Source organism: Osmerus mordax, chromosome 2 (assembly GCF_038355195.1).
Source record: "Osmerus mordax isolate fOsmMor3 chromosome 2, fOsmMor3.pri, whole genome shotgun sequence".
In the NCBI taxonomy this organism is placed as follows: domain Eukaryota; kingdom Metazoa; phylum Chordata; class Actinopteri; order Osmeriformes; family Osmeridae; genus Osmerus; species Osmerus mordax.
In genome coordinates this window covers 19,178,236-19,203,280 of record NC_090051.1, presented here as the reverse complement: position 1 = coordinate 19,203,280, position 25,045 = coordinate 19,178,236, and the positions used below count along the sequence as shown (strand labels likewise).

The 25,045-nt window shown below is 44.7% G+C and overlaps 4 protein-coding genes across 4 annotated transcripts; 2 read left to right on the top strand and 2 right to left on the bottom strand.

Annotated features, from left to right (window-relative positions):
• Nucleotides 1–6,587: 6,587 nt before the first annotated feature.
• On the bottom strand, nt 6,588–9,645 carry LOC136967423 (protein starmaker-like). Its single transcript, XM_067261195.1, has 2 exons — nt 9,541–9,645; nt 6,588–9,376 (listed from the first exon to the last, which is right to left on the bottom strand). Exon 2 carries the CDS (start codon nt 9,216–9,218, stop codon nt 6,588–6,590), a length of 2,631 nt encoding a protein of 876 aa, XP_067117296.1. The 5' UTR covers nt 9,219–9,376; nt 9,541–9,645.
• A 285-nt stretch (nt 9,646–9,930) lies between these two features.
• Nucleotides 9,931–12,544, bottom strand: LOC136967419 (lymphocyte function-associated antigen 3-like). The gene is made up of 6 exons (XM_067261183.1): nt 12,105–12,544; nt 11,303–11,599; nt 10,691–10,969; nt 10,413–10,517; nt 10,179–10,229; nt 9,931–9,935 (listed from the first exon to the last, which is right to left on the bottom strand). The coding sequence occupies exons 1-6, from the start codon at nt 12,145–12,147 to the stop codon at nt 9,931–9,933; spliced, it is 780 nt and encodes a 259-aa protein (XP_067117284.1). The 5' UTR covers nt 12,148–12,544.
• A 1,162-nt stretch (nt 12,545–13,706) lies between these two features.
• sona (SON DNA and RNA binding protein a) lies at nt 13,707–20,005 on the top strand. Its single transcript, XM_067229385.1, has 9 exons — nt 13,707–13,953; nt 14,790–14,915; nt 15,207–15,414; nt 15,670–15,752; nt 15,948–18,153; nt 18,301–18,761; nt 18,947–19,422; nt 19,546–19,648; nt 19,860–20,005. The coding sequence occupies exons 2-8, from the start codon at nt 14,888–14,890 to the stop codon at nt 19,618–19,620; spliced, it is 3,537 nt and encodes a 1,178-aa protein (XP_067085486.1). The 5' UTR covers nt 13,707–13,953; nt 14,790–14,887; the 3' UTR covers nt 19,621–19,648; nt 19,860–20,005.
• Nucleotides 20,006–21,706: 1,701 nt separating this feature from the next.
• On the top strand, nt 21,707–24,021 carry mab21l3 (mab-21-like 3). Its single transcript, XM_067229394.1, has 7 exons — nt 21,707–21,754; nt 21,911–22,051; nt 22,175–22,246; nt 22,432–22,723; nt 22,823–23,004; nt 23,134–23,328; nt 23,788–24,021. Exons 1-7 carry the CDS (start codon nt 21,707–21,709, stop codon nt 24,019–24,021), a joined length of 1,164 nt encoding a protein of 387 aa, XP_067085495.1.
• Nucleotides 24,022–25,045: the final 1,024 nt, after the last annotated feature.

Sequence of the window (25,045 nt, the reverse complement as noted above, 5' to 3'; positions counted from 1 at the left end):
CGGCTTCCTGCACTTGAATTTGACTGATCCACAGAGTGGCGTTTTTAATGCAAACAATTTTACACGTAACCTTTTCCATGAAAGTATTCGCTATTAACAAACACGTAAAAAGTAAGTGTTAACTTCCAAATGGTGTAGTACTGAAGTTGCTTTTCTGGGTTTAGACATGGTGGTGCAAAACAGTTCACTGCAAGGCCTATTCCTCTTGTGTGTTGACAGATACTCTTGCCGAGTGCAGTATTGACACCAGAGCAGATTGGAGTGCAATCCAGTTCATCTCACAAAGCATACTACTGCCGCAGGGTCAAAGCGGGACCCAGACATATGGAGAACATTTTGAGATGCTCCAACTCCACCACATGAAAGACAAATTGATTGTTGCGCTTCCCGGGAACTGATTTCTATGCAGTCCCCAATCACCCACTGACAGAGCCAGGCTCCAATCAGTGCACTGCCTTACCTGCACAGAGCTCAGACCAGGCTGGCACTGCCTTCTCCGTCAGGCTCTTTCATTGGGAAATCTATTCTTTACAATGACATTTGCACGAAAGCTATTTTCTTTCGTGAGGTTGGTGTTTGATAGTAAACAAATGAAGACTAAAAATCATTGTGATGCATGTACCCTCAGATAACCAATCAATAATGCACTGATGAACTGTTTGAGGGCAAACTACAATGAGGTTTTGATCATCATTTGATGCACAATCCTGAAACAGCAATCATTTTCTACCATCATCAACAAATAGACACTAAACACATCTAGAAAGTTCAGCATTTTGCATTTATTCATACTCATTCAGAAAGTTATGTTCCCACAGAGTGACTCACTTAAAAAATCTGGTAACAGTGCACGTAGCCTCTGGAAAGGTTTATGTAGTAATTGATGTGAACAATGTCCCTTGCTGTCTATGAGAGGTGTACAGTGGGCTGCTGTGACTGTGGCAAAGAGCTGTGCCATCCAACTGGTGTGGAGACAGCAGCCGTAAATTCACCAGATTGGCTGCAATTACCCACCAAGTTTGTGCCAACACATTTTTTCCAGCGATTATCAGCAGGGATGCCTGTTAAGTATTAGAATCAAGTGAAGGTGATGTGTTGTTTTCACAGTCTTGGACAAAGACTTTCATTGTTGTGTTGTTTGTGATAAAAAACAAAGCAGGTCACCGGCCAATTCCGAGCTATTCTAGTCCATATACAGTCATCTGGTCTCCTCGTCGTTTTGAAGTGATGGAGGAGAATAATGTAATGTTGTAATGGGAAGTCTGAATGAGAGAGGTGCAGTATGGAGTGCCATATTGGGTAAAGGGATGAGAAAACAGAGAAGGTGATAATGTGATAGAGGATGAGTGATTGAGAGAGAGAGAGAGAGAGAGAGAGAGAGAGAGAGAGAGAGAGAGAGAGAGAGAGAGAGAGAGAGAGAGAGAGAGAGAGAGAGAGAGAGAGAGAGAGAGAGAGAGAGAGAGAGAGAGAAAGAGAAAGAAAGAAAGAGAGAGAAAGAAAGAAAGACATGAGCACAGGAAGGAACACCTCCCAGGATTACACCAGTGGGTTCAGCAATGTTTTGACAGTCAAAATCTGCAGACCTGTTCAGAGGGAGAGAGAGAGAGAAAGGGAGAGAGAGGGACAGAACAAGAGATCAATGAAAACGTGATCTGATGTCATTGACGAGTGAGTGAACTGCTGCTCTTGGTGGTCCGTCTAACAATTCAAAGATGAAGAGAATCAACTTTGTTTGGATTGACTTTTATCTTTCCATCAGGCAATATGAAGGAGGCAGTACGCTATGAGAGTGTTTTCCATTTTGCCACATGAGAATCATGTCAGGTCTGGGAGTTCTTGCAGCATGGCACTTTGACAGGCAGCTTGTTCAAATAAAGGACCCACAAAGCCCTGAACCAAGCAACTGAACTATTGAGAAATGTATTTACAGGAATACAAACGCATGACAACACAAAACCAAAACAGAGTGATTTCCTGTTGTCCCCCAGAGATAGTCTCTATGCGGCATGGCAAGGATGCATATTCATTTAGTGACAGCAGAATGTGAATTTTCCAGTCAAAACTTAATTGAAATGGTTACATTCTTGTTTTAAAATGTGGGCAAATTTAAAACATGAGCTCTTTTTGACAGCATAACGTCTTTCTAAGTATACACAGGAGAATTCGGAAAATGATGCAGGGATTATCAATGACAAATAACATCATATGGTGCTCATTGTTTCAAAGAGAAGAGTGTGAAACCAGATGATTCGTTTTTTGAAGAGTACTGGTTGCATGGGAATATGTAAATGTGAAGAATGCTTTCGTTCTGTGTCTTTTGCATCTGTCAGTGAGATGTCTGTGCTGTGCAAACCCTTATTTACTTTAAATGACACTGATTTCCCTCAAGGATAAACTAAAAGCATATAAACAAATTCATATGGTGTTTAACTTCAGCCCATAAAAAAATTCTAACCAAGTTGCCAAAAGCAGTTACTGCATGCCTTTTGGATATTAAGGAGTCTTCTGCTCCATGTTACAGGGGTATTTCTGTTCTGTCAGCTTGGATATACTATAGTGGACAAATCAGGACTGGACTAGGTCTCCATTGGCTGACTAGCTAATTAAAAGAAAGACACATGAACAAATGATTTTTTCAAATGAATGCCAGTGTGAAGCCAACTTGACAACACACAAATGCTTTGAGACCTTTGCCAGTCACAAGAATGAAAACAAATAGTATTTACTTCTCAAACTGAGTTTACCGTAAACATCTCTTTCCTGAAATATTTCCAGGAGGTTATGTGACTGAGTAACAACACAAAGGAGTCTCCGTGACTTCAAAGACTAGACAGACCACAAAGAGATGTTTTGAGTTTCTAATTGGGTTACGGTTATCCTTGTAGAGCGAAAGTAACTGTTGTGAGACTCACGCGAGCGCTACAGAAAGGCCACTATGGACACCATATTTCAAGCTGGAGGTCTCAAACCCAGTGTTTACACTATGGTCTCCAAATATGAAAAGGGCGCAACAGTGTTCTGTTTGGTAGACAGTGTAATAATTTGAACAGAAGACAAGGCAATACCCTAAATGTTTTCTTAGTTAAATATTGAAAGCATACTAGGCTCACAAATTGCCATAGTATAATGTCACATGTTGAAAAGTGTTCATTACATTAATATTCTGTGTTGACATTTTTGACACTCTCTTTTGATTACTTTTACAACTAAAGATTTACAAGATTTTCTTTACAAGAAAACAGTGTCAGATAATTTATATATATATATATATATATTATGTGGGGAGGAATGGACATATTAGTGACACAGTTAATACCTTTTTCTTGTGGACGGGAAAGAACATGTTTTTTACTGACCTGAATATCATCAAGGGTGCCTTGGGGCCTTTTAAATGTTGCATGATCACCAAATGTTAACAGCAAAATGGAGCATACACATTGGGTCTGATCCAAACACAGTCATAAAGCCCAGTATCTTGGACAGCAGCTTCAGTCAATACAATGCGATAACAACAATACAGAACAATGCCTTCTTAGTCACTCCTGGTATTCTCATAAAAATGACTCTGGAGACAAATGGCTGCTTAATAAAGGTCCAGAACGCTAATGGGAAAGGAGTCTCGTTCATTATTCCATTATGTTGTCTAAACCACACCGAATGATTCATCCACATAATCACTCTGGGCACAACGTTTGCACTGTCACAGTAAACTGTAGGCACAAAACGAGCCATTCATAAGCACACTTTTATTGAAATTATATTAATTGATCTATCCTGAACCATCCGGATCTGGCCTCCTTAGCCTCGGTCTCCCCAGGAGAGCTGTGCCAGGACTCGGTCTGAAACCTGCATAAAAATAAATGAGAAGCTCTGGGGTCATAGTCTAAAGCCAGAGGATATTGTTCGATTCTCCCTCAACCCACCAGGAGGCTATTTAAACAACCAAGCATGCTAATCAACCTGGTATAAAAAGATTCTTCTGGAAGGTGCCCCCCCCCCCAGATCCCCCCTTAGCAGTGAGGCCAAACTGGGCCTATTTCGAACTCAGAGGAAAAGAGTAATTGGCTCTGTCTGAGGCAAGTAACTCTCTAAAGAGACATATATATGGTACAATGTCTGTCTTAGACCAGTACTCTCTAACAGGACATACACATTGTGTGATGTGGAGGTAGAAACAGGTTCTCTTGTAGCACAGGGAGCATTACAACTTTATGAGCTGCCTTGCTCCTCCTGTCTGTGTCAAGTCAGATCCAATGCAACCTGAAGATGAATCAAGTAACTATAATGTGCCCCCGCGGATGGCCTGTTCCTTAGTCTAGGAAGACTTATTGTTGTATTTTTACAAATTACTGGTGACGATTTATGTCAAAGGTAAGAGCCAGGAACCTCCTCTGTAACAATAGCAGGCTAGACAATCCTTGGAGAACTGGGAGGGGTGGAGAGGCGAACCAGCTCTATAACCACAGGATCCACATGATCTGAGCCCTCCTGCTGCCAGCAACACATCAACAACGTCTCAGAGGAACCGCATTGTGACCCCCATCTAAAGAACCAGTGCGCCCACTCCCCCCAGTATAATTCAATATTCTAATACTCCCCTGGTATTTGTTGTGACCACAGAAATACGATAGTGTTCATTTTCCACTTGTGCTGGGAACCCACAGGTCAGCTGGCTGGTAGCAGATCACAGACCTCGCTTTGACTCTAAGGTTAAACTAATCAGGCCTGACTATAATAGGCAAGGTCTATTCCCTTTGGAAGTTTACACTAGTCACAGATTACAGAATAAAAGTAATTTTGCATTATTTTTATCAGCCACTGAGCAGAATTCACAGGGCTGAATTATGTTACTGTATTTTCTTTTTACTTTACCTATGTCATCCATAGGGCAAACATACAGATACATCAGTACAGTCAGAGTCAGAGTAGGAATTGGTTCATCATGAAGAGGTTATAGTTTTTGTCACTAAAGGAAATACTTTGTTTGCAGAGTACTGCTAAATCCAGACAGCTCTTGATAGTCGATCAGTTGTCTGATGAAAAGAAAAGCAATGGAACACTATCCCCTAGTGGCAATACAGTGGTATTGCATTGAACTCATTATATCACTACTTAAACTCATTACTTCATTACACATAGCTTGTCTAAACATTTCAATCGACACATTCAACATCTGTGTCTATCTCACCACATGAGTAATCTGACATCTGACTGGTGGTTCTGTTTTGGAGTATTTCTGGGTCTGGTAGGTTCTGATGGGTGCTTCCTCTCTGTACGGTTGTTACTCAGCTGTGTTTGCTGTTTCTTAGTTCATCCGAATCTGTCATCAGCTGTTTTTTTTCTAATTTCATGTTAGTTATATAATCGCCCTATATAGTAAATATTCCACAGCAAAATTATCTGTGCACAATTTAAAATACTCATCAAAGGAAATATATATAATTAAAGATACAGAAAGGTAACCTATTTAATGAAAATCATCCAAATATACTATTAATATGTTGTGTCAAAAGGAAAATAATTGTCCAGCTAAACACTGCTAGTTCCACTACAATATCATATCACCAGTCTTGGGGTCAAAAGAAAAGCTTTGGAACACTGACTCTTACTGGCAATAAAGCAGTATTGCAATCATCATTTACTGCTCCAGTTTATGATTTTTCTTTGCCACCACTTAATAGTGTTTTTGAACCACTTTCTCTAAATATGTAACTGTCAATATCAACAAGATCATCATCATTGTAAGCATCATCCATCTGTCTTACTAATATATACAAATGTTATTTCAAATGAAAACCAAACAAATTTCAAAGTTTCAAATTATATTTTTACACATACAGATGGTCATATGTTCTCATTTAATAATGGATTATTAATGGATAAAGTTACAATGGATTAAGTGTTTAAGGAAAGAGAGGTTTCCCTGGGTGTGGTAAAGTTCAACTGTGTGCCAGTGTCTGGCTGGGTGGGGCATGTCAGTCCTTTTAAATATATTTTCTCAACACCTTTCCCAAGCACTGACTTAAGTATGTTTTGGTTTTAAATGCATCTCATCATACCAGTTTATCATATTTAATATAGTGAGATGGTCAGCCTAGTAAAGCGCCTAGTAAAATTATAAAAGTAGACAGGTAAACTGGCTTAAGAAATTCAACCTCCACCTGTATTCTCCCTCTAAGACCTCTTATTCAACACCCACATACCCAAGTTTATGACATTCAAGATATGATTTGACCATCTGGTCTTTATCTAGAATTCCTGCTGTGTGTGCATTTGAAAGAATGACTCCAAAAGGAAAAAGTCTCTCATTCCTACCCGTTTCTTGCTATTTTATATTTTAAAAGAATTATACAACATAAAAAGGTCAGCATAACTGTTTCCTCTTTTTACATAATTAAGGATTAACACGTTGATCACTTCTACATTTATAAAATGGTATATTATATTTTTAAAGCAGTATACTTGTTTAAAAAAATCCCTGCTATCCCTGCCTCTCCGCTCTGCTTCCCAGAATTGAATACCCTCTCTGACTGCCTGCCTTCATGTCCCGTTCAGTGTTTGCTACCTAGCAACTCGTCTGTATCCTTCTAGTCTTCTAGCTTTCGATTTGTCTCACCCTGTTCTGTCCCCTTAGCTTTCTCATCAGAGTTATCATCTGCCTGCTCATCTGAACCTGCTCCATCCATCTGACTGTTTACCTTTATGCCACCCCCGTCTTTTTTGTCATCCAGCTCCTTTTTTGCATTTTTCTCCACTTCTGCCGTTTCTACTGTATCACTCTGGCTTGAAACATCGGCCTTCTCTCCGGGGTCTGGATGTTGCTCTGCACTCTCATCTGTGCCCGTCTTTTCCTCTTTCATGGACTGTTGCTCCGAATTCCCCACTTCTACAGCTGATGTCTTATTTTCTTCATCCTCCGTCTCCATGCTTCTATTGATCCCCATAGAATGATCCACCCCCCCTTCTGGTTTCTCTTTTTCCACATCCCCTGCCTCCATCTCTTCCTCTGCCTCCTTTGATCCTTCTTCACTCCCTACTACCCCCCCAGGAGAGATGGAACAACTCTGGGAGTTTGGCTTCTGTTGACATCTGTTGTCCACATCTCCTACAGCTTTTGAGTCATCCGGTTCTGGTTGGACATGACCAGGTTCTGCATGCTTGGAGACAGTTGCAGTGTCTGGTGTGCTTCCATTTATCTGATCCTCTTTGGAGCTCAACGTAGAAGCTGGAGAACGCTCTGTTTCCCCATCCCTTGTCTCTAACTCATCTTCATCCCCTTCCTCCCCCCCAGGAGAGGTTGAACAGCTCTCAGGTTTGCCTTCTTTATTTGTGTCAAGCTGATTTTTGAGAGCCTCTGCTTCTGACCCAACCTGTGTAGGATTGTTCGGGTTTGCTACCAACCCTGTTTGTTCCGATATGTCTGTGTCTGGTTGTTTCTGATGTCCGGTTTCTCCTGCGCCCGTGTCCTGCTTTGTGGGACATGTCGGTCCTTCTGGTCCTGGGTCTGGTATGGCCTGGTCTGTGGGTTCCTTTGTTATTGATTCACATGCAGCCACTACACTCTTCTGGTCAGGGAGACTGACCTTCACAGACTTTGCTGGGTCCTGATCTGGTACTGTCTCTTGTCCAGGTTGTAATATTTTTGGGTCTGACTGGATCATGCTGGCTTGGGAGGGTGAGTGTGGATCAGACCTGTTGCATTCTGCTGAGGGTTTTGTAGGAGTCAGAGCTGGGGGTTGTGTGTCACTTGTCAGTTTCGGGGTGCTTGTATCTGTGGGCTTTGTTTGACTCTGAGCTGAACCCTCAGCCTGCTGAGATAAGTCCAAGTCTCTGGCTTGCTCTGACTGATTTGGTTCTGGTTGGTATTGACTGGTTTCTGCAGGCTTGGAGACCTCAGTGTCTGATGGGGTATCATTTAGTTGACCGTCAGTGGGGCTTAGTGTCGAAGCTGGTGAACTCTGAGTCTGTCTTTGGGTAGCAGAAGAGTCCATCTTCTGGCTGGCGGCTCCATCTTCATTCGCCTCTTCACTGTCCTCAGGTTTGGCTTCTGTATTTGTGTCAAGCTGATTTTTGAGAGCTTCTGCTTCTGACCCAACCTGTGTGGGATTGTTCGGGTTTGCTAGCAACCCTGTTTGTTCCGATATGTCTGTGTCTGGTTGTTTCTGATGTCCGGTTTCTCCTGCGCCCGTGTCCTGCTTTGTGGGACATGTTGGTCCTTCTGGTCCTGGGTCTGGTATGGCCTGGTCTGTGGGTTCCTTTGTTATTGATTCACGTGCAGCCACTACACTCTTCTGGTCAGGGAGACTGACCACAGACACTGCTGGGTCCTGATCTGGTACTGTCTCTTGTTCAGGTCTGGTTTGTAATATTTTCTGGTCTGACTGGATCATGCTGACTTGGGAGGGTGAGGGTGGATCAGACCTGTTGCATTCTGCTGAGGGTTTTGTAGGAGTCGGAGCTGGAGGTTGTGTGTCACTTGTCAGTTTCGGGGTGCTTGTATCTGTGGGCTTTGTTTGACTCTGAGCTGAATCCTCAGCCTGCTGAGATAGATCTCCGGCGTGCTCTGACTGATTTGGTTCTGATTGGACCTGACTCTGTTCTGCATGCTTGGAGACAGCTACAGTGTCTGGTGTGCTTCCATTTATCTGATTCTTTTTGGGGCTCAATATAGAAGCTGGAGAACTCTCTGAAACACAGTGTTCTCTCTCTTGCTCTGTCTTTCTGATTGCTTCCTCTCCATTTTGGTCCATGGCATCTTCGTCAATTCCTCCATCATTTGTCTTTCGCTCTGTTTCCTCATTCCTTGTCTCGATCCCTTTTTCCGCCTCCTTTAACCCATCTTTATTCCCCCCAGGAGAGGTTGAACAGCTCTCAGAGATTTCAACGTGATGACCCTCAGCTGGAACCTCAGATTTGGCTTCTGTATTTGTGTCAAGCTGATTTTTGGGAGCCTCTGGTTCTGACCCAACCTGTATGGGATTGTTCGGGTTTGCTAGCAACCCTGTTTGTTCCGATATGTCTGTGTTTTGTTGTTCCTGATGTCCGGTTTCTCCTGCGCCCGTGTCCTGCTTTGTGGGACATGTTGGTCCTTCTGGTCCTGGGTCTGGGTTAGACTTGGCCAGGTCAGGGAGACTGACCTTCACAGACTCTGGGTCCTGATCTGGTACTGTCTCTTGTTCAGGTCTGTGTTGTAATATGTTCTGGTCTGACTGGATCATGCTGGCTTGGGAGGGTGTGGGTGGATTAGACCTCCTCTCTTCACTTTGAGCTTGTTGAGGTAGTGCTTGAGTGCTGGGGAGTGTGGCTCTGTGAGAGTTATCTTCAGTTCTTTCGATGTTCTCCTGCTTCTTATTCCTGTACTGGTCATCCAGTCTCCCTAACAGAGAAACATAGAATGAGAGGATGTGTGTTACATACCAGTAAGGAAGCTAATTCTCAATAAAAAGGATCATAAAATATGATGGGCACCATATGAACGAACGAACGTACGTAACGCTCATTTGATTTAAATCAAATAAGCCCAAAGTAGCAAATAAAGACCTTTTGTTGGAATGTCCTGCCTTGCCAGTCTCTCAAATAGTTCTCTCTTCTCCTTCACTTGTCCTGTGAAATATAAGGATTGAGTTTCAATAGTGGTGACTTCAATTCAATAGTCTATACCAAAAACTAACAAAACACATTGCATTGTTGTTTGTTTCTCTGAGATCTGACAATTGACGGTATTCTAGCGGTAACAGTGGTAACAGTGTCATGGACTGTACAAATAAAGATACATATTTCAACAGGTCTAGCATGTCGTGTGGAAGATCTACAGAGCAGTATTTCGAATTTTGTACGTTTGCAAAATAGCGAGGCTGCTGCGTGGAACGGTCACTCGAAAAAGCAATGAGACGTCTGATAAAAAAAGAAGAAATCTTGACTAAAACTAGGTTAGCCTGGGAAATATAAGGATTGAGTTTCAATAGTGGTGACTTGACTCAATGTCCTCTGTACTTGCAACATTAAGGAAAATTAAATATAACCTTTTGGTGAGGAGTCATGCTCTGGAACCTCTGTTAAAATAAAACAAATTTCTGCAAATCACAAACTCTGCAAGTCTGATGACAATCTCATCTCATTATGTTATCTTCTAGCGTTATACAAAATATGATAGCAGCTTTGTAAAAACATAACCTTACCTTGCATCAGAGGATCCTCCACATCATCTTTCTTGTTGCAAGCAGGTTTTGCTATGAATCAGTAAACAAAAACGGAGTTGGAGGAAAAACAAAGATTGCCATTAGACATACAGTAAGGAAGTGACCATTTGTGAAAAAAGCATCTTTTAGACAACTGATCTATGAACCATTTTACTCCCCCCCCCAATCTCTTCAACCATGTTATGGTCCTCTGTTCAGTGAGAAGGGTCTTACCTTTCTTGTGTCTCAAGAAATAATAAAACAACCCCAGAACAATCAGCAAAATGACCAGGAAAAACAGGGAAAGACAGACGGCCAGTACTGTAGATGAGCTTTCGTCTAAATAGAGAAACACCAAAACAATATTAAATGACTAAATGTAAATGTAAATATTACAGTTGCTTACTTACAATAGACTTTGACACTAACTGATGAGCAATTATAGCGTTGTCAAATGTACAAAGTAGCAAAGTAGACAAAAAACAAATGTAAGGTTAAGAATGATGTGTTACCTGTGAAGCAGTTCTTCACTTGGAATTGGGCCTGCTTCTTACTCACAAGGTTGCTAACTGAACACTGGAAGACTGCTTCGTCATGTCTGTCCTTAACAGCGATGGACAACTTTTGATCAATAGATGAATAGGTAAGCAATGTGCCCTCCAACCCCTCCCAGCTGTATGTCATTGGGGATTTTTGGTCTTGACGGTCTGCATTGCACTGCAGTGTTGCCATGGAAGCACTCGTCTTGGTATCGTTGACCACACAAATAATGGTGGGTTGTGCCACTTCAGCTATGAAGAAACACCATAAACGGCATCAAATCACCTTCAAAAAGCAGACTTTACCACAACTTCTTCACACTTAAATATGGTAGGATATTCTATTCAATAGTCTAGAATTTAGAGGTGCGTAGCAGATTCATTGTGGTTATTAATCTGGGCTATTTAATTTCCCTCCTTAAGGATTTTTTCCCCCTTGGTGTGCAGGCTTTACAAAAATGTACAATGTTTTCAGACCAATGGCAATAATATGGCTTATGCATGAGTAATATAGCCTGCATATAGCCTGCATAGCATATAGCCTATGCATGAGTAAAGTGTAACACAATTTCCACACAAACTTACCGATGACCTCCACTTGATGGTCTGAGTACTTCAGCAGGTTGTTGATGTGTGCTTCTAACTCATAATGTCCACTGTCTTCGGCAGTGAGGTCACTGATTATGAGCTCTCCGGTGACGAAGTCTAGGACGGTCCTACCCACATAAGGGCCAAACTCCTTGTTCTGGCTGCCATCGAACTCCACCACTTTATTACCCTTATGTTTCCACAAGATCTCGTCCATTTGTCCCGTGACAGTGGGGACCAAAGTGATCTTCCCTCCGAGTTTTCCATGCTCAGGGTCTGCCGCCTTCACAAACACTGAAATCATACCTGTCAGGTCAATATATAGGCCTTCCTAACAAAACACATTGCATTGTTGTTTGTTTCTCTGAGATTGACGGTATTATAGCGGCAACAGTGTCATGGACTAGCCTACAATATACATATTTCAACAGGCCTAGAATGTTGTGTGGAAGATCAACGGAGCAGTATTTCGAACTTTGTACGTTTGCAAAATAGCTCAGCTGCTGCTGCGTGGAACAGTCAGTCGAAAAAGTAATGATATAGGCTATGTCTGATAGAAAAAAAGAAATCTTGACTAAAACTAGGTTAGCCAGACCAATCTGTGGTTGATTTGTTGAAAGATCGTGAGGAAAATAAGAAAATAAGAAAAGTTTCAGATAATTGTGATTGATTGTACGGGCTAGATAGTCTACCTGTCAGGTCCAGTTTACGTTAGCTTAATTAAATGTAGGACCTAAACTAACTACACGATGGATGATGTTATAAACAACTTATTGCAAAACACTTTTAAGTTACTCACCAAAGTAAACTCCAATAAATAAAATAACACTTTGGATAGCCATTGGAGGACGAAGTGAAACTGGTTTCGTTTACGTCTCTTCCAGAAAAAGTTTTTTTCTTAATCCACGACGATCAAGTTTACTATTTCTCAGGATAACCTATACATTTACATTGAAAGGTTGTGGGGGAAATAACTTTAAATTACATCTGAAAAAGCAACGATTCAATATTTCGATATGTAGCCTATAATAGCCTATTGCGTTTACAGGTAGGCTGGTTGATTTGAGTTACAGGTGAATCCACCTCTTCTTAAAGGACCCTTGTAAAGTTGGCTAATTTGAGTATAGTTAATTATTCCGCGACTTGTGGTTTGATAGCTACCTGATACTGAAGAACATTATGAAATAGGAAAGGCAAACAACTCCATTGTTATTTCAAGATTTTGAATAGGCTACAGGCATTTCCTGAATCAAAACGTGTTTGGATCACTGCGTCTCAACTGTAGCTTACTTTAGGCAATGTTACATCAATGAAACGTGAACTCTGCTCTATTCCCCTGCCAATTCATATGCACATTTCTTAGGGTTATGATAGCCTGCCTTCAAAAGTCGCATAATAAAAGCCTATAGCCTAATAAAATGTAATTCAAATAACAACAATCAATCTGATTTGTATTTCTTTATTTGTGCTCTTTATGTGAACAGGATATAGGCTACAGGTTGAGCTGGGAAAATGAAGTTACATTATTATTAAACACACTTTAGCCTACAAAGCGTGGGTGGGTTGATTTACCCCTGTGGAACCAATATGCTATAGCTTGTGTGTGAGCTTAATGTGTGCACTTTAATAAAGAAAATTACTGACAAAGAATGGTGCAAGCTAAATTGATTGAAGTTCAAGGAATAGCATATGCGAAAGCTTTTACTTTCATAAACCTTTAGAACAACATTTCTTTAAGTAGGCTAGGCTAGAGTCTGACACGCATGTACAAAATTACTTTACACAATGCATTATTAGGCCTATGTGTGTTTTATGTAATTTACTGATCTTTACCTTGAATTACTATAGGGGGCGCTCAAGTTTGATCAAAAACGTGCCTTCGTATGATAGCCCCTCGGCAAGTCCATTAGCCTAATTATACCGGGAAGTTATTCCTTAATTCTCATCATGAGAAATACAAGCCAAGGTGTCGCATGAGAACGTGAGAAATGGGCTCTGGTTGATATGCATGAGTTTCACGGCGAATGCGTGAGACTGTATTGTATTGTTCAATATAGTATGAAAATAGTGGATTAGATGGTACAGCCTACTCGACCGTAATGTGTTCCATGTGAACTGCCTCAGTCTTAAAACAAATGCAGAGTCTAAAAAGCACCTGCATCTCCAATCAAAGTGGTGTATTTTGTCTTTAGGTTGATGTGGCCATCTGACTATTTGTGAATTGAATTAATATTGCTAGCATAAAAATTATTAGATATTTATCTTCTCTATCTTTTGGGAAATAAACGATTTAATTTGTGTCAGACAGGAAGAAGAAAAATTGTTGCCATGGAGATGACGCTTCTCCCCTTGCCGCGCGACAAGGCATTCTGGGTTGCGAAGAGCCTCGCTTGCTACTGTCATGGCGGCGCAGGTAGATGATAGCGTTAGCATCCATTAATTTCGTGGATTCTGTAACCTTTAACAGGAAAAGGATAATAAACTCAGACAATTGGGTACATTTCTGGTTCCAAACAGGTTACTCAGGTGGACCTAATGTACATTTTATGAAAGAAGGTTTGAGATTCTCCAACATTAGCTAGCTAAAGCTGGCCACGACGAGACTGAGACGTACCCGCACACATTTTCCAGAGAGGCTAACACGAACGGTGAGATGCGTGTTGTGCTGTTTTTGTGGAAGCTAGTTAGCTACCTAGCTACCGAGCGAACTTACAGTAGTGGTATGCCCAGGCTTTGTTAGCGTGCCATTGCAGAGCAGGATGGTTATGTTGATACATTGGATCATCCGTATTTGTCGTTCTGCAGTTAGTTAGCAAACATAGCAATGCTAACCAGACCAGACTGCTAAAACGACTGTCTTAAAAAATGTCTAAGCTAGCTAGTTCGTAACGCATGTTATATTAGCTTAGCCCGCTATGTCAGCTAACTAGCTAGCTTAGCATTAACGCCAGCCTTAACAAAACCAGCACTGTGGGGTTCTCATGAATAGCGTTCATGAGAACGCGTTAGCTAGCTACAGTGACTACAAACTAATTTAGCCTTCAAATTAATGGCCCGGTACGCTCATTAGTAATGGATTGTGTGTATTATTAGTCATGGATTGTAACTTGGACTGGGATAATGTTAACCTACTAGCTAGCTATTATTCTATGGTGTAACTTCAGCGAACTATTTTGTAGCCAACTCACTAGCCTGAACCCGAATACTTATCGCCTTACTGTAAAATAGTTATAGGGTCTATTGGTACTAACATTAGCGATCGGAAAATGACAAAACTGGTTGTAAAGTTGCCTTTGGAAGCTAGCTACAATTAGATCAAAATGTATTTTATACGTTTTGAATGTAGCCTACTTAATTGACACAGACTTGGTGTGTAAAATAAGTGTGATTTCAAGCCTATTATTAACCATGCAGTTCAAATATTGACACTAACTTGGCTATATTCTGTGTACATGATTATATTATCAGAATTTTTTTTTTCCAGATTTACATCAGAGTGCCACTAGAGTTGTTGACCGTCACATTTAAAGCAACAAGAGCTGTTTCAGGGTGTACAATCGGCCAGCTTTTGGCACCAAAGCAATGGAGTGTGCAGTAGACACCCAACCAGGTGAGTGACAAAAAGACAATCAAAAATCTGGAAGTCTGTTACCAGTCACCTGCTCTCTTAGTAGCTGCCATTTGCAGTGATTTACATTTGCAACAGTGGACTTAAAATGAAGACGTACTTGCTCATCATTTGTTCTAACATGATATAACATAAGCTGATGTTTCAGTTCCCATTTTGCTTTCTCTCTGACGGTTGTCTCAGCTGTGTACAGGGCCAGAGCCTCTGTTTGACAAGGTTTCTTAGAAATGTTGTTAATTGTTTACGACACACGTGTGCAATTCCTGTGTGTAGGAGAGGAGGATCTACAGGAGAGGGACCATTCCACAGGAGAGAAAGCTGCCAATGAGGGCAGTGAGACACCCCACAAGAAGAACAAGAAGCACAAAAAACACAAGAGTAAGAAGAAGAAGAAGAAGCGAAAGGGAGAACGAGACAGCAGCTCTGAGTCTGCCCCTGAGTCCGAACCAGAGCCTCCACGGGCCATGAAAACAAGAGCCAGGTCAGAACTCTCCCTGATAGGACCTGCACCTCATCAGGACACAGCAACTTCTAGTATCTGGCCAACAATAAACTCACATATATATTTATAGGGACTGTAAATAGGGACAACATACACATTTTTTTAATTATTATTTTCATTAAATAATTGTCGCTCTAAAACTGTTACGAATGAATTGCAAATTCATTTTTTGTTTGTCCATCCCAGAAGTTCTCTGTTTTCTACAACAATTAAACTTATTCTGTATGTTTGTAGTGCGAGGATTGCACGACCAGCCATCTCTGCTTCAGGGGAGCCAGTTGATGCTAAGGAGGAAGGAACAAGGGACTTGATCACAGGTAGGTGATTCTGGACACTTGTTGGATCCTCAATTGGGTGTTTGATGTGTACTCTGATAATGGTGAAAACAGATCACATTGCTTTAAACTTTAGACATTTCAGTGTTTGCACAAACTTTGTTTCAAGTGAGTGTACTTCAGATGTTTGTCCTCGTATATAAAACCTCTTTAAGCCTTTTCTCAATGTATTTGTAGATCCACAGGAAGTAGAGGGAGATGGAAAAACCAAAAAGCATAAAAAACATGCAGCCAAGAAGAGGAAAAAGAAGAAGAAGAAGGAAGAGAAGCAAGAGAGGAAGTCCCACTCTCCATCAGATAGCACCTCCGCTTCGGGGTCCGAGTCCGAGGGAGAAGGGAAGCCAGCAGTGTCTGAAGACAAAGCTCCCCCTGGAGCCAAGCTCTCCCCCATTCTGATCAAGACCAGGCGAGAGGACAGGCTTCCCTCTGCGAACCTGACCCGGGGCCACACAGAAGAGGCTCCAGCTGTAAAGGGTGAGCCTTCGGATGAGGAGCCACTAGAGGCCGGAGGGAAGGGGTCAGTAGAGGACTTGCCACCTTCTACAGATCAGGACAACCACCAAGCTGCCAAGGGAGAAGAGCAGCCAGGAAACGGCAGCTTCACCCACGCTCAGGAGCTGCCTGATATCATCCCCAAGCTGGAAGGCTCACAGAGAGATGAAGCCAACCTGAAGGAGGCTAGTGCAAGCCAAAGGGCAAAGGTCAAGGAATGCAACCCTTCCAGATCACCGTCACGCTCCCCCATGCGCCCCGGGGCTGATATAAAAAGGTCTAGGTCCAGTGTCAGTGACTCACCAAGCCCCAAGCGATCCTCTGATCACCCTGCGTCTGACCGGGCCCGGTCCCCTTCCAGTCCCAGGAGGAGTCCTAAGACCAAACGGTCCTCGTCTCCCAAGACAGGGCGTCGGTCTCCATCCCCCAAAAGGAAGCAGTCCAGATCCCCCAAGAGGTCCAGACGTAAATCTCAGTCTCTCTCCCCGAAGAGGGGCCGAAGCTCGCTCTCCCCCTCTCCCAGGAGGAGGCCTTCCAGATCACCCAGACGAGGTCGTAGGTCACCGTCTCCGTCTCCAAGGAGATCTCGACGCTCTACCTCCAGGCCTCGTGCCGGCCGTGCCCGAAGGTCCAGAACCAGGTCTCCCCGACGGGTCGGCAGACGCTCTCGATCCCGCTCACCAGCACGGCTCCGCCGTTCGACCTCCAGATCCAGGAGGTCTCGGCGCTCCAGGTCTCGGTCAGTGAAACGAGGACGCCGTTCCCCAACCCCATCACCCCCTCGCAGAAAAAGATCCCCGCCCATCAGAACCCGAAGGTCTCGGTCTCGGTCAGTCCGGAGGAGCAGGAGAACCCGCTCACGCTCGGTCGTCATCCTGAGGAAGGGCCGGCGCTCTAGGACCCGGAGTCCCAAGAAACGAACCAAGTCCAGGTCCCCAGTTCGAAAACGGCGTTCCCCGTCTCCCAGGCGGATCCGGGGCAAGTCCAGGTCACCGAGGACGAGAAAGAGATCCAAGTCCCGATCCACATCAGCACCACGTTATAGGTCCAAATCTCAATCACCTGCAGCTGGTGGCAGACAGTCCAAATCACCTGTGAGGTGCAGGCGATCAAAGTCCAAGTCCCTCAGCCGAGACAAATCCAAATCCAGATCTGTGTCCAGCGACAGGCAATCAGAAAGTGTGTCTCCAGCTCACTCTCAATCTAGGACTCCAGCCAAGGACCACGAGTCTCCCGCACAGCCTGAGAGAGCTTCCACAGAAGAACAAGTGGTCGAGAAGAGCCTCGTAGGGGCAGCAGATCAGGTGCAAATGGTTGCAGCAGATCAGGAGCCAGTGGTTGCAGAAGATCAGGAGCCAGTGGTTGCAGCAGATCAGGAGCCAGTGGTTGCAGCAGATCAGGAGCCAGTGGTTGCAGAAGATCAGGAGCCAGTGGCTGCAGCCGGACCATGGAAGCCCTTGCCTCTGGCCCCTGCCCCTGATTCAGCAGCCAAGTCTTCCTCCGAGACTGAGCTCACTGGCCAGAACAACAACCATAGCGCCTCAGCTGACACGGCCTCAGATAAAGGGCCGGCACAGCCAGCAGGGGAGAGCAGCCCAGCCAGCTCGTCTGAGGAGAGAGATGATGCTGCTGCTGCTGTCTCCAGGTCTGGTTCTCCTGAACCCGGTGTGGAGCAGTCAGACAGCTCTGACCAGGAGACCAAGTCTTCTGGCAAGAAGACAGCCACGGCGTCATCGAAACGTCAGACCTCCACTTCAGCGTCTCCCGCTAGGAAGAAGCTGTCCGTGTCCCGCTCACCTGCCCGCAGGAAGTTGTCACGCTCCACTTCATCTCCCAGGCGCTCCCCGTCTAAATCTGGAAAAGAGGAATCTAAAAGAAGAAATAAGTCCAGGTCTGTTTCTACTTCTCTTGTTTGTCTGTGTTGTTCTAAGACACTTTGTTGGATGTTTGTTTAGGTTGTTTCAACCTGGTGACTCACTGCATGTTTGAAAAGGATCTAATAATAAATGTTTGTTGTTGTCGCTTTCAATGTTTGCAGGTCCAAGTCCCCCGTGAGAAAGAGAAATTCCAGGTCTCCTGTGGAAAGAAAGAAGAGGCGCTCCAAGTCCAGGAGTCCAGCCCGGCGTCGCAGGTCTCGCTCAAGGTCAGCCGCACGCCGCAGGAAATCTCGCTCCAAGTCCAGACCCAGGACCAAGCGGTCCAGGTCCCGCACCCCACCTCGCAAAAGGAGGTCCAGGTCTCGTTCCCCAGGCCGCAGGAAGAGGTCCCGGTCCACAGACCGAAACAAGCGCTCAAAGTCCCGCTCTCCCGACCGCAGGCGGCGGTCTAGGTCTCGGGGGCGCCGCAGGCCCGTGTTCCGGAGCCGCTCGTTCGACCGGCGGGACCGCTGGAAACGAGAGCCCAGCCACTCCCCCATCCTCATCCTCCGCAAGCAGCGCCGCTCCACTTCTCGCGCACGCCGCAGCGCCAGCAAGACCCCCCCGCGCCTCACAGAGCTCGGTGAGACACCTGTCGCTATTTTAACCCTCTTCAATACCCCTCCACAGCTGCACACCGTCCACACACGCTTTCTTCTGTCTGCGTGGAGAATCTGTGCATCCACTTAACTTGTCTTCACTAACCGATTCTTCTTCTCCTGTCCATCCCGCTGTCTCTTTCAATCCCCTTCTGCACTCTCCCTCCAGACAAGGACCAGCTCCTGGAGATAGCCAAGGCCAATGCAGCCGCCATGTGTGCCAAGGCAGGGGTGCCCATCCCAGAGAGCCTGAGACCCAAAGCCATCCTCCAACTGCCCCTTCCCACTCCATCTCCTACCCCCTTGTCGCTGCCCCTACCCTTGCCTCTCAACTTGCCCATGGGCATGCCCAACATGCCCAACATGTCCATGGGAATGCCTGGCATGCCCAACATGCCCAACATGTCTAACATGACCATGAGTGCTGCCATGGCCAGCATGACGGCTGCCACTATGACCGCGGCCCTCACCAACATGGGCGCGTTGGCTTCCATGCCCTCCATGCCCCCTCTGCCCACCATAACCAACAAGCCCCCTCCCTGCCTGGCACCGCCCACCCCCACTCTCAACCTGGGCCACATAGAGGAGGTGAAGAGGAAGGTCACACAGCAGGCCAACATCCACACCATCAAGGAACTCACCGAGGTCAGGGAACTTTTCGCATCCTAGACTTCTTGGGGTCTAATATTTACACTTAGATCGTGCTCTCTTGGTGTGTTTGTCTTGTTAGATGTCTCACCCCGGTGTGGTGCGTGTGTGTGTTTGCAGAAGTGTAAGATGATCGCGGAGAGCAAGGAGGAGATGGCCATAGCGAAGCCCCATGTGTCAGATGACGAGTCATAGTGAAGTCACCACCAAGATTCTCTCAAAGGTAAGAACCCCAAACCTGTATGCACCATTTAGACTGTATTTACTAAACATGCAAGACCAGCCAAACAAGGCAAGGCTTTGACCAAACTTTTGAAATCTGTTAGTGTGTAGTTGTTGTGTTTTTATTAAAATATTTTAACATACCACATTGACCATAATCTGTTGGTTGAGGGACTGTTTTTTGACACTTCATTTGTATGTGTTTTTTTCAGAAGCACTCTCCCTGTTTGATCGGAAATGTAGAAAGGACTGGGCCCCTGAGCTGGCTGTTGTGGCTACAAGCACCAAAGCCAGCAAACTGCCCCTGTGTGTGTGTGTGTGTGTGTGTGTGTGTGTGTGTGTGTGTGTGTGTGTGTGTGTGTGTGTGTGTGTGTGTGTGTGTGTGTGTGTGTGTGTGTGTGTGTGTGTGTGTGTGTGTGTGTGTGTGTGTGTGTGTGTGTGTGTGTGTGTGTGTGTGTGTGTGTGTGTGTGTGTGTGTGTGTGTGTGTGTGTGCGAGCGTGTGTGTGTGTGTGTACGCGCATGTTAGTGTGTGTTGTTAAAGAGACGGCTCCTCGTGGACAGTAATCACCTCCACCACCACCACCATTCTAACCCCACCAGTACTGTGTATGTTGACCTTGTGTTACCTACCAATGAGGAGCCTAGAGTGGAGCTGTGTGTGTGTGTGTGCGTGCGTGTGTGAGAGAGAGGGTGTGTGTGTGTGTGTTTATGGCCAGTCCACTCATTCAGATTTTACAGTATTGCTACTCACACAGACAATACTGGGAGAAAATGACGGAAGAGAAATTAAAAGAAGAATCGAATGCTTTTCAAAGTTTTGTTTTGATGTTTTTTCTTTCTGCTATTTTACTTTTTATTCTAGTTATTTTGAATTGTGTTAATTGATGAATATTTCATGTCTCCTTTTGTGATATTTTACCCTGTGGTAGAGTGCTAGTGTTAGACTATTCCTGGTTACCTGAGGGCAGATAGATTTACTGGTAACCTGTTTGCTGCCAGGACACCAGCTCATCAACACTTTAACAATTAATTTAGAAGGTTCTGTCACTTCTAGGGATCCTAAATGGTGTTTTCCTGTTTAAAAAAAGGATGTGATTTTGGACAGTTTTAATGAAGATGCATTTTAGGGTTTCTTTGGTCAATAGGTAATACTTTGCTTGCTTTGTACATAATGTGTTGATGATTATTAAAGGAAACCACAAAATTACCAGTGGTCTTGTGATTCTTTTATATATCAGGCACTGAAGACTATTTTGATATGTCTAAAGTGGTGCTTAGATACATCTGTGATCCTCCCAGACCAGAGGTTAAGTGAGGGAAAACGGGAGAGCTGGATGCGTGTGATGAGTATCTAGCCAGGGTCTGTTAGTGCAGAGCTGGCCATTCCACATGAGCAGAGTCTCCCGTCCCAGTCATCGACCTCATCCTGCCCAGCTGCTGTTATTAGGCCTAGGGCAGACCCAGGCTTCTGCAAACTGGGACCTCCCCTGGGTCCTAGAGAACGCCTGGCGCTGGTCCTCCTCTGACATCCCTAACTACTGTAAAGGACAGTTACCCAAGTAGTCATGAAAACCTTGTAGTGAAGTGAAGACTTACTGAAATGATGTCATTATTGAAGGTGCACTGGTCTGTGGGATGAACTAGCATACTTAGGGCTGGGTTTAGTAGATCTTGAGTCACGCATCAGATTAAACAAAATGTGTGAGGAGCACGGGAGGTGATACTGAACTGTTGATGTAAGCTACTCTTTTATTCCAGAGGTAATCTGAAGCTCCGATGTGAGAATGGCAGCATGCTTTACTGTCAGAGGGGGGATGCACTTTAGCATTCCAAATCAATGCTGCAGGATCGATGATGGAATGCTTTCCAAACGGTCGATGGGTTTCTTTCGGGCAGGAAAGAAGAAAAAAAGGGGTCACACACATCTCCCACTCTCCCCATACACACCACCACCAATTAAAAATCATCCTAAATCAACCTGTGTTTGTCTGTCACCGACTGTCGCATATCTGAGAACAACGGTCAGAGAAGAAAGAGAGAGGAGGACCAGAGGAGGACATGCCAGACTTTACTGATGAGGATCTGGACCAATACCTCCAGAATCAGGCATGAGCTCAATTTGACACATTTTCTTTGTATTTACAAGTTTGAGTGTGCATTTGTATTTGTGGTAGCAAATAAAAAAGATGGGTTCATAATTGACGGAGTTACTATATATATATTTTTTAAACGTATGTCTAATGTGTGTGTGTGTGTGAGTAGGTGGACCTGCGGCACCGCACAGTGAGTAGAAGGGTGGAGGAGGTTCTGACTGTTGTCAAAGAACTTACCAGAGAGATTAGCGGAAGAGATGGACGCTTCCAGTCCATTGTCCAGGCTGGAGTCCACAATGAGAGCATCAAGGTACACCGTTACTTTGAGTGTATTGGAGTGCTACTCTCTTATGCTACTCTCTTTTTGATACCTCAATGCTCACATAATCACTTCCATTGTATGTTTCGGTGTCTTTGCGTGAGTGTTTTGTAGGATCAGCCTGCCATGTTGTCCAAATGGACTGCTCTGCTGAGAGGAAGATGTACATTCAACCCTGCCATCCAAGTAAGACAAGCTGTTTCAGTGTCTTTGTTCATGTTGATAGTATGCAGAACTCCTAACCCTAACCCTACCTGTACTTACTGTAAGTCGCTCTGGATAAGAGCATCTGCTAAATGACTAAATGTAAATGTAAGAAGAAAATGCACTTTCACATACAGCATACTGAATATCTGTGTGTGTGTGTACAGGTCTTGACCCCTACCCTGATGTTGGTCAGTGTACCAGTCAGAGGGCTGCTTGGTTACCATGAGCATTTAACCCACCAGTGGAGGTACTACTCTCTGAGTGGATCTCGGCTCCCCTCACCTGTACGTGAGCCAGAGAAGCTCCACCAATGGCTGGAGTTTGATAGCTTCACAAACCCTGCCCAGGACTGGCAGGACACACGGGTGTGTGTAGAGGGCGACATTGTCCCGGCTAAGGTAGTCAGCCTCTTCAGAGCGATGCTAGACAACGCCATAAAGAGCTGTGGTCTGACTGGTAGGTCTGTCTGAGTAGTGTGTGTGTTTGTGGTGGTCTGCATCTCCAGAGACACTGAAAAAAAAAATCTAACCCACCTGCGAGTGCCTGTGTTTCCAGGTAAAGTCACCGTCTTGGAGTCAGTGGGCACGGTGGTACGTGTTGCCATAGAAACGGCAGAGGGCATCATGGAGGCAGAGCTTGTTCCAACAGTGGAGCTCGTCAACTATTGGCCGAAGAAAGCTCGTTGGCCCCGCCTACTGCAGCGCTGGCCTGTTGCAGAGCGAGCTCGCTGCATCAAGGTCGGCCTCTCGCTCCCTTCCTGGAACCTCATGTGGTGTACACCTGAAACTGACCATTGAGTTGGTGTATGTTGAAACAAAGTTCACTTACAGGTTTTGAATTGTTTGTTTATGTTGTTCTCTCTGCAGTCGTTCGGGTTCAACTTAATGGCCACTTCTAATTACCACTGGCTGCTGTCCTTCTCACGAGCAGAGCAGGCACTGTTAGGCGCAATTGACGAGGACGGCGGTTGCCGTAGAAAATGTTACAGAGTCGTCCGGCAACTGAAGGAGGATGTCTGGTGTCCTGGAAACAAGCCTGTCATCACAGCTTTCCACCTGCAGGTACCGATCAAAACATTTGCTCCAGCCCTAAGCCTTCCAAACTTAGTGAGTCTTCAACAAGTCCCTCTAACAGACTTGCTTCTTCACTAAATAGGCCACTGCCTTCTCCCAGAATAATACTCCTTTCACTCCATTTGCCTTACCTTTTCCACCTCATGCTCCTCCAAAAAAAACTATTATCCCTGTCTCTATCCTCTCTCAAATCTCTAACCCTTCACCTTCTCTATCAACCGTCTTATTGTCTCTCAAATCTCTTTTCTATCTTTGCTCTGATGTTTCACATGTTCTTCCCCCTTTCCTTCCTCTCTCTCACCCCCTCTTTATTCTCTCCCTGCGGTCTGATCCCTCTCCCTCTGCTTCCTCTGGCTGACCCCTTCCCCTCCACTTTTTCTCACACACCAACTCTTTCTCTCACCCCTGTGACTGACATCCATCTCTTCCCTTCCCCCCCCCCCACAGACGCTGTTGTTCTGGTGTTGTGAGAAGTTTCCCTGTGTGCGGGACTGGAGATCTGTGAAGGAGTGCGTGTTGCGGATAGCTACAAAGTTGCACAAGTGTGTGAGCCAGCGTTACCTGAGGCACTACTTTGTCCGCTCCTACAACCTTCTCAAGTACAGCAACACTACCGAGCTGGATAACACAGCACAGAGGATCAACGCCTTCCTAGTAAACCCCAGTCTGTATGTCCACTAAACCCTGTGTTTCTGTGTGTGTGTGCGCGCGTGCTCATGCGTGCATGTATGTGCATGGGTGCACGGATCTTTGTGTAAAGGAGGGAAGTGGCCAACTCTGTCTTGTTACCTAGTATTGCCTTTTAAATCACAAAGATCACATTCAACAGCTTCATACACATAACTGACTTACATCAGGGTGAACAAATAAACTGTTTGGTTTTTTTATTCTTCAATGAAAATGACATGGTTATGTATGTATTGATCTTGTTTGCTACCCGTTGTAATGCAGTTCAATGTAATAGATTGTATTTTTTGTGCTTCACTGATATTGTTCTGCCCAGGGACTGTATATACAGTAGCTAACTCTACTGGTGTAATAATACCGTCTGTGGACCCTGACAAATAAAGTAATAAACAGCCTTGGTGTGTGTGTGGGTGTGTGTGTGTGTGTGTGTGCGCATGTGTGTGATTGAGAGAGAGAGAGAGAGAGAGAGAGAGTGAGAGAGAGAGAGAGAGAGAGAGAGAGAGAGAGAGAGAGAGAGAGAAGAGCGTTAGAGCGTTAGAGAGGGATGAGGTGACTGGTAAAGAGAAGGATGGAGAGAGAGAAGGCACGTTTAAGGAGACAGAGGACTCCTGAGAGGAGAGCGGATGGAGGGATTGTGGGGAGGAATATAAACGGCTCTGTACTGCAGCAGCCTGCTGACGTGAGGAGTGTTCCCAAACACAGTTACTGACTGCAGACAGCATTACCATACTCGCACACACACACACACATTCTCACACACACACAGTCAATGCCCCTGGGATTGAGCACAGCACAGTACTGCTTCAGGGCTCAGAGGAAACGAACCTTAGCCTTACGTTTGGAGTCCTGAGGATGAGACGTGAGGTCATTTTGTGACGAGCGTGTGTGTGTGTTTTTGTGTGGGGGGGTGTCTTTTTATGTGTGTGTGTGTGTGTGTTTGCCCGCTCAGGTCTGTTCCCTGCTCTCCACTCTGACTGTGCCTCCAAATGAAGGTGCGTGTCATTGGCTGCGGGCTCCA

Excerpts from the sequence above, each read along its gene's own strand:
- LOC136967423 (XM_067261195.1), bottom strand. The coding sequence starts at position 9,218 with ATGATCCAGTCAGACCAGAACATATTACAACACAGACCTGAACAAGAG.
- LOC136967419 (XM_067261183.1), bottom strand. The coding sequence starts at position 12,147 with ATGGCTATCCAAAGTGTTATTTTATTTATTGGAGTTTACTTTG. Across the intron at positions 11,600-12,104 it reads ATTTATTGGAGTTTACTTTG|TGTTTGTGAAGGCGGCAGAC; the intron begins GTGAGTAACTTA and ends GTATGATTTCAG. Across the intron at positions 10,518-10,690 it reads AGTGAAGAACTGCTTCACAG|ACGAAAGCTCATCTACAGTA; the intron begins GTAACACATCAT and ends TTCTCTATTTAG.
- sona (XM_067229385.1), top strand. The coding sequence starts at position 14,888 with ATGGAGTGTGCAGTAGACACCCAACCAG. Across the intron at positions 14,916-15,206 it reads TGCAGTAGACACCCAACCAG|GAGAGGAGGATCTACAGGAG; the intron begins GTGAGTGACAAA and ends TCCTGTGTGTAG. Across the intron at positions 19,423-19,545 it reads CCATCAAGGAACTCACCGAG|AAGTGTAAGATGATCGCGGA; the intron begins GTCAGGGAACTT and ends GTGTGTTTGCAG.
- mab21l3 (XM_067229394.1), top strand. The coding sequence starts at position 21,707 with ATGCCAGACTTTACTGATGAGGATCTGGACCAATACCTCCAGAATCAG. Across the intron at positions 22,247-22,431 it reads CATTCAACCCTGCCATCCAA|GTCTTGACCCCTACCCTGAT; the intron begins GTAAGACAAGCT and ends GTGTGTGTACAG. Across the intron at positions 22,724-22,822 it reads AAAGAGCTGTGGTCTGACTG|GTAAAGTCACCGTCTTGGAG; the intron begins GTAGGTCTGTCT and ends CTGTGTTTCCAG.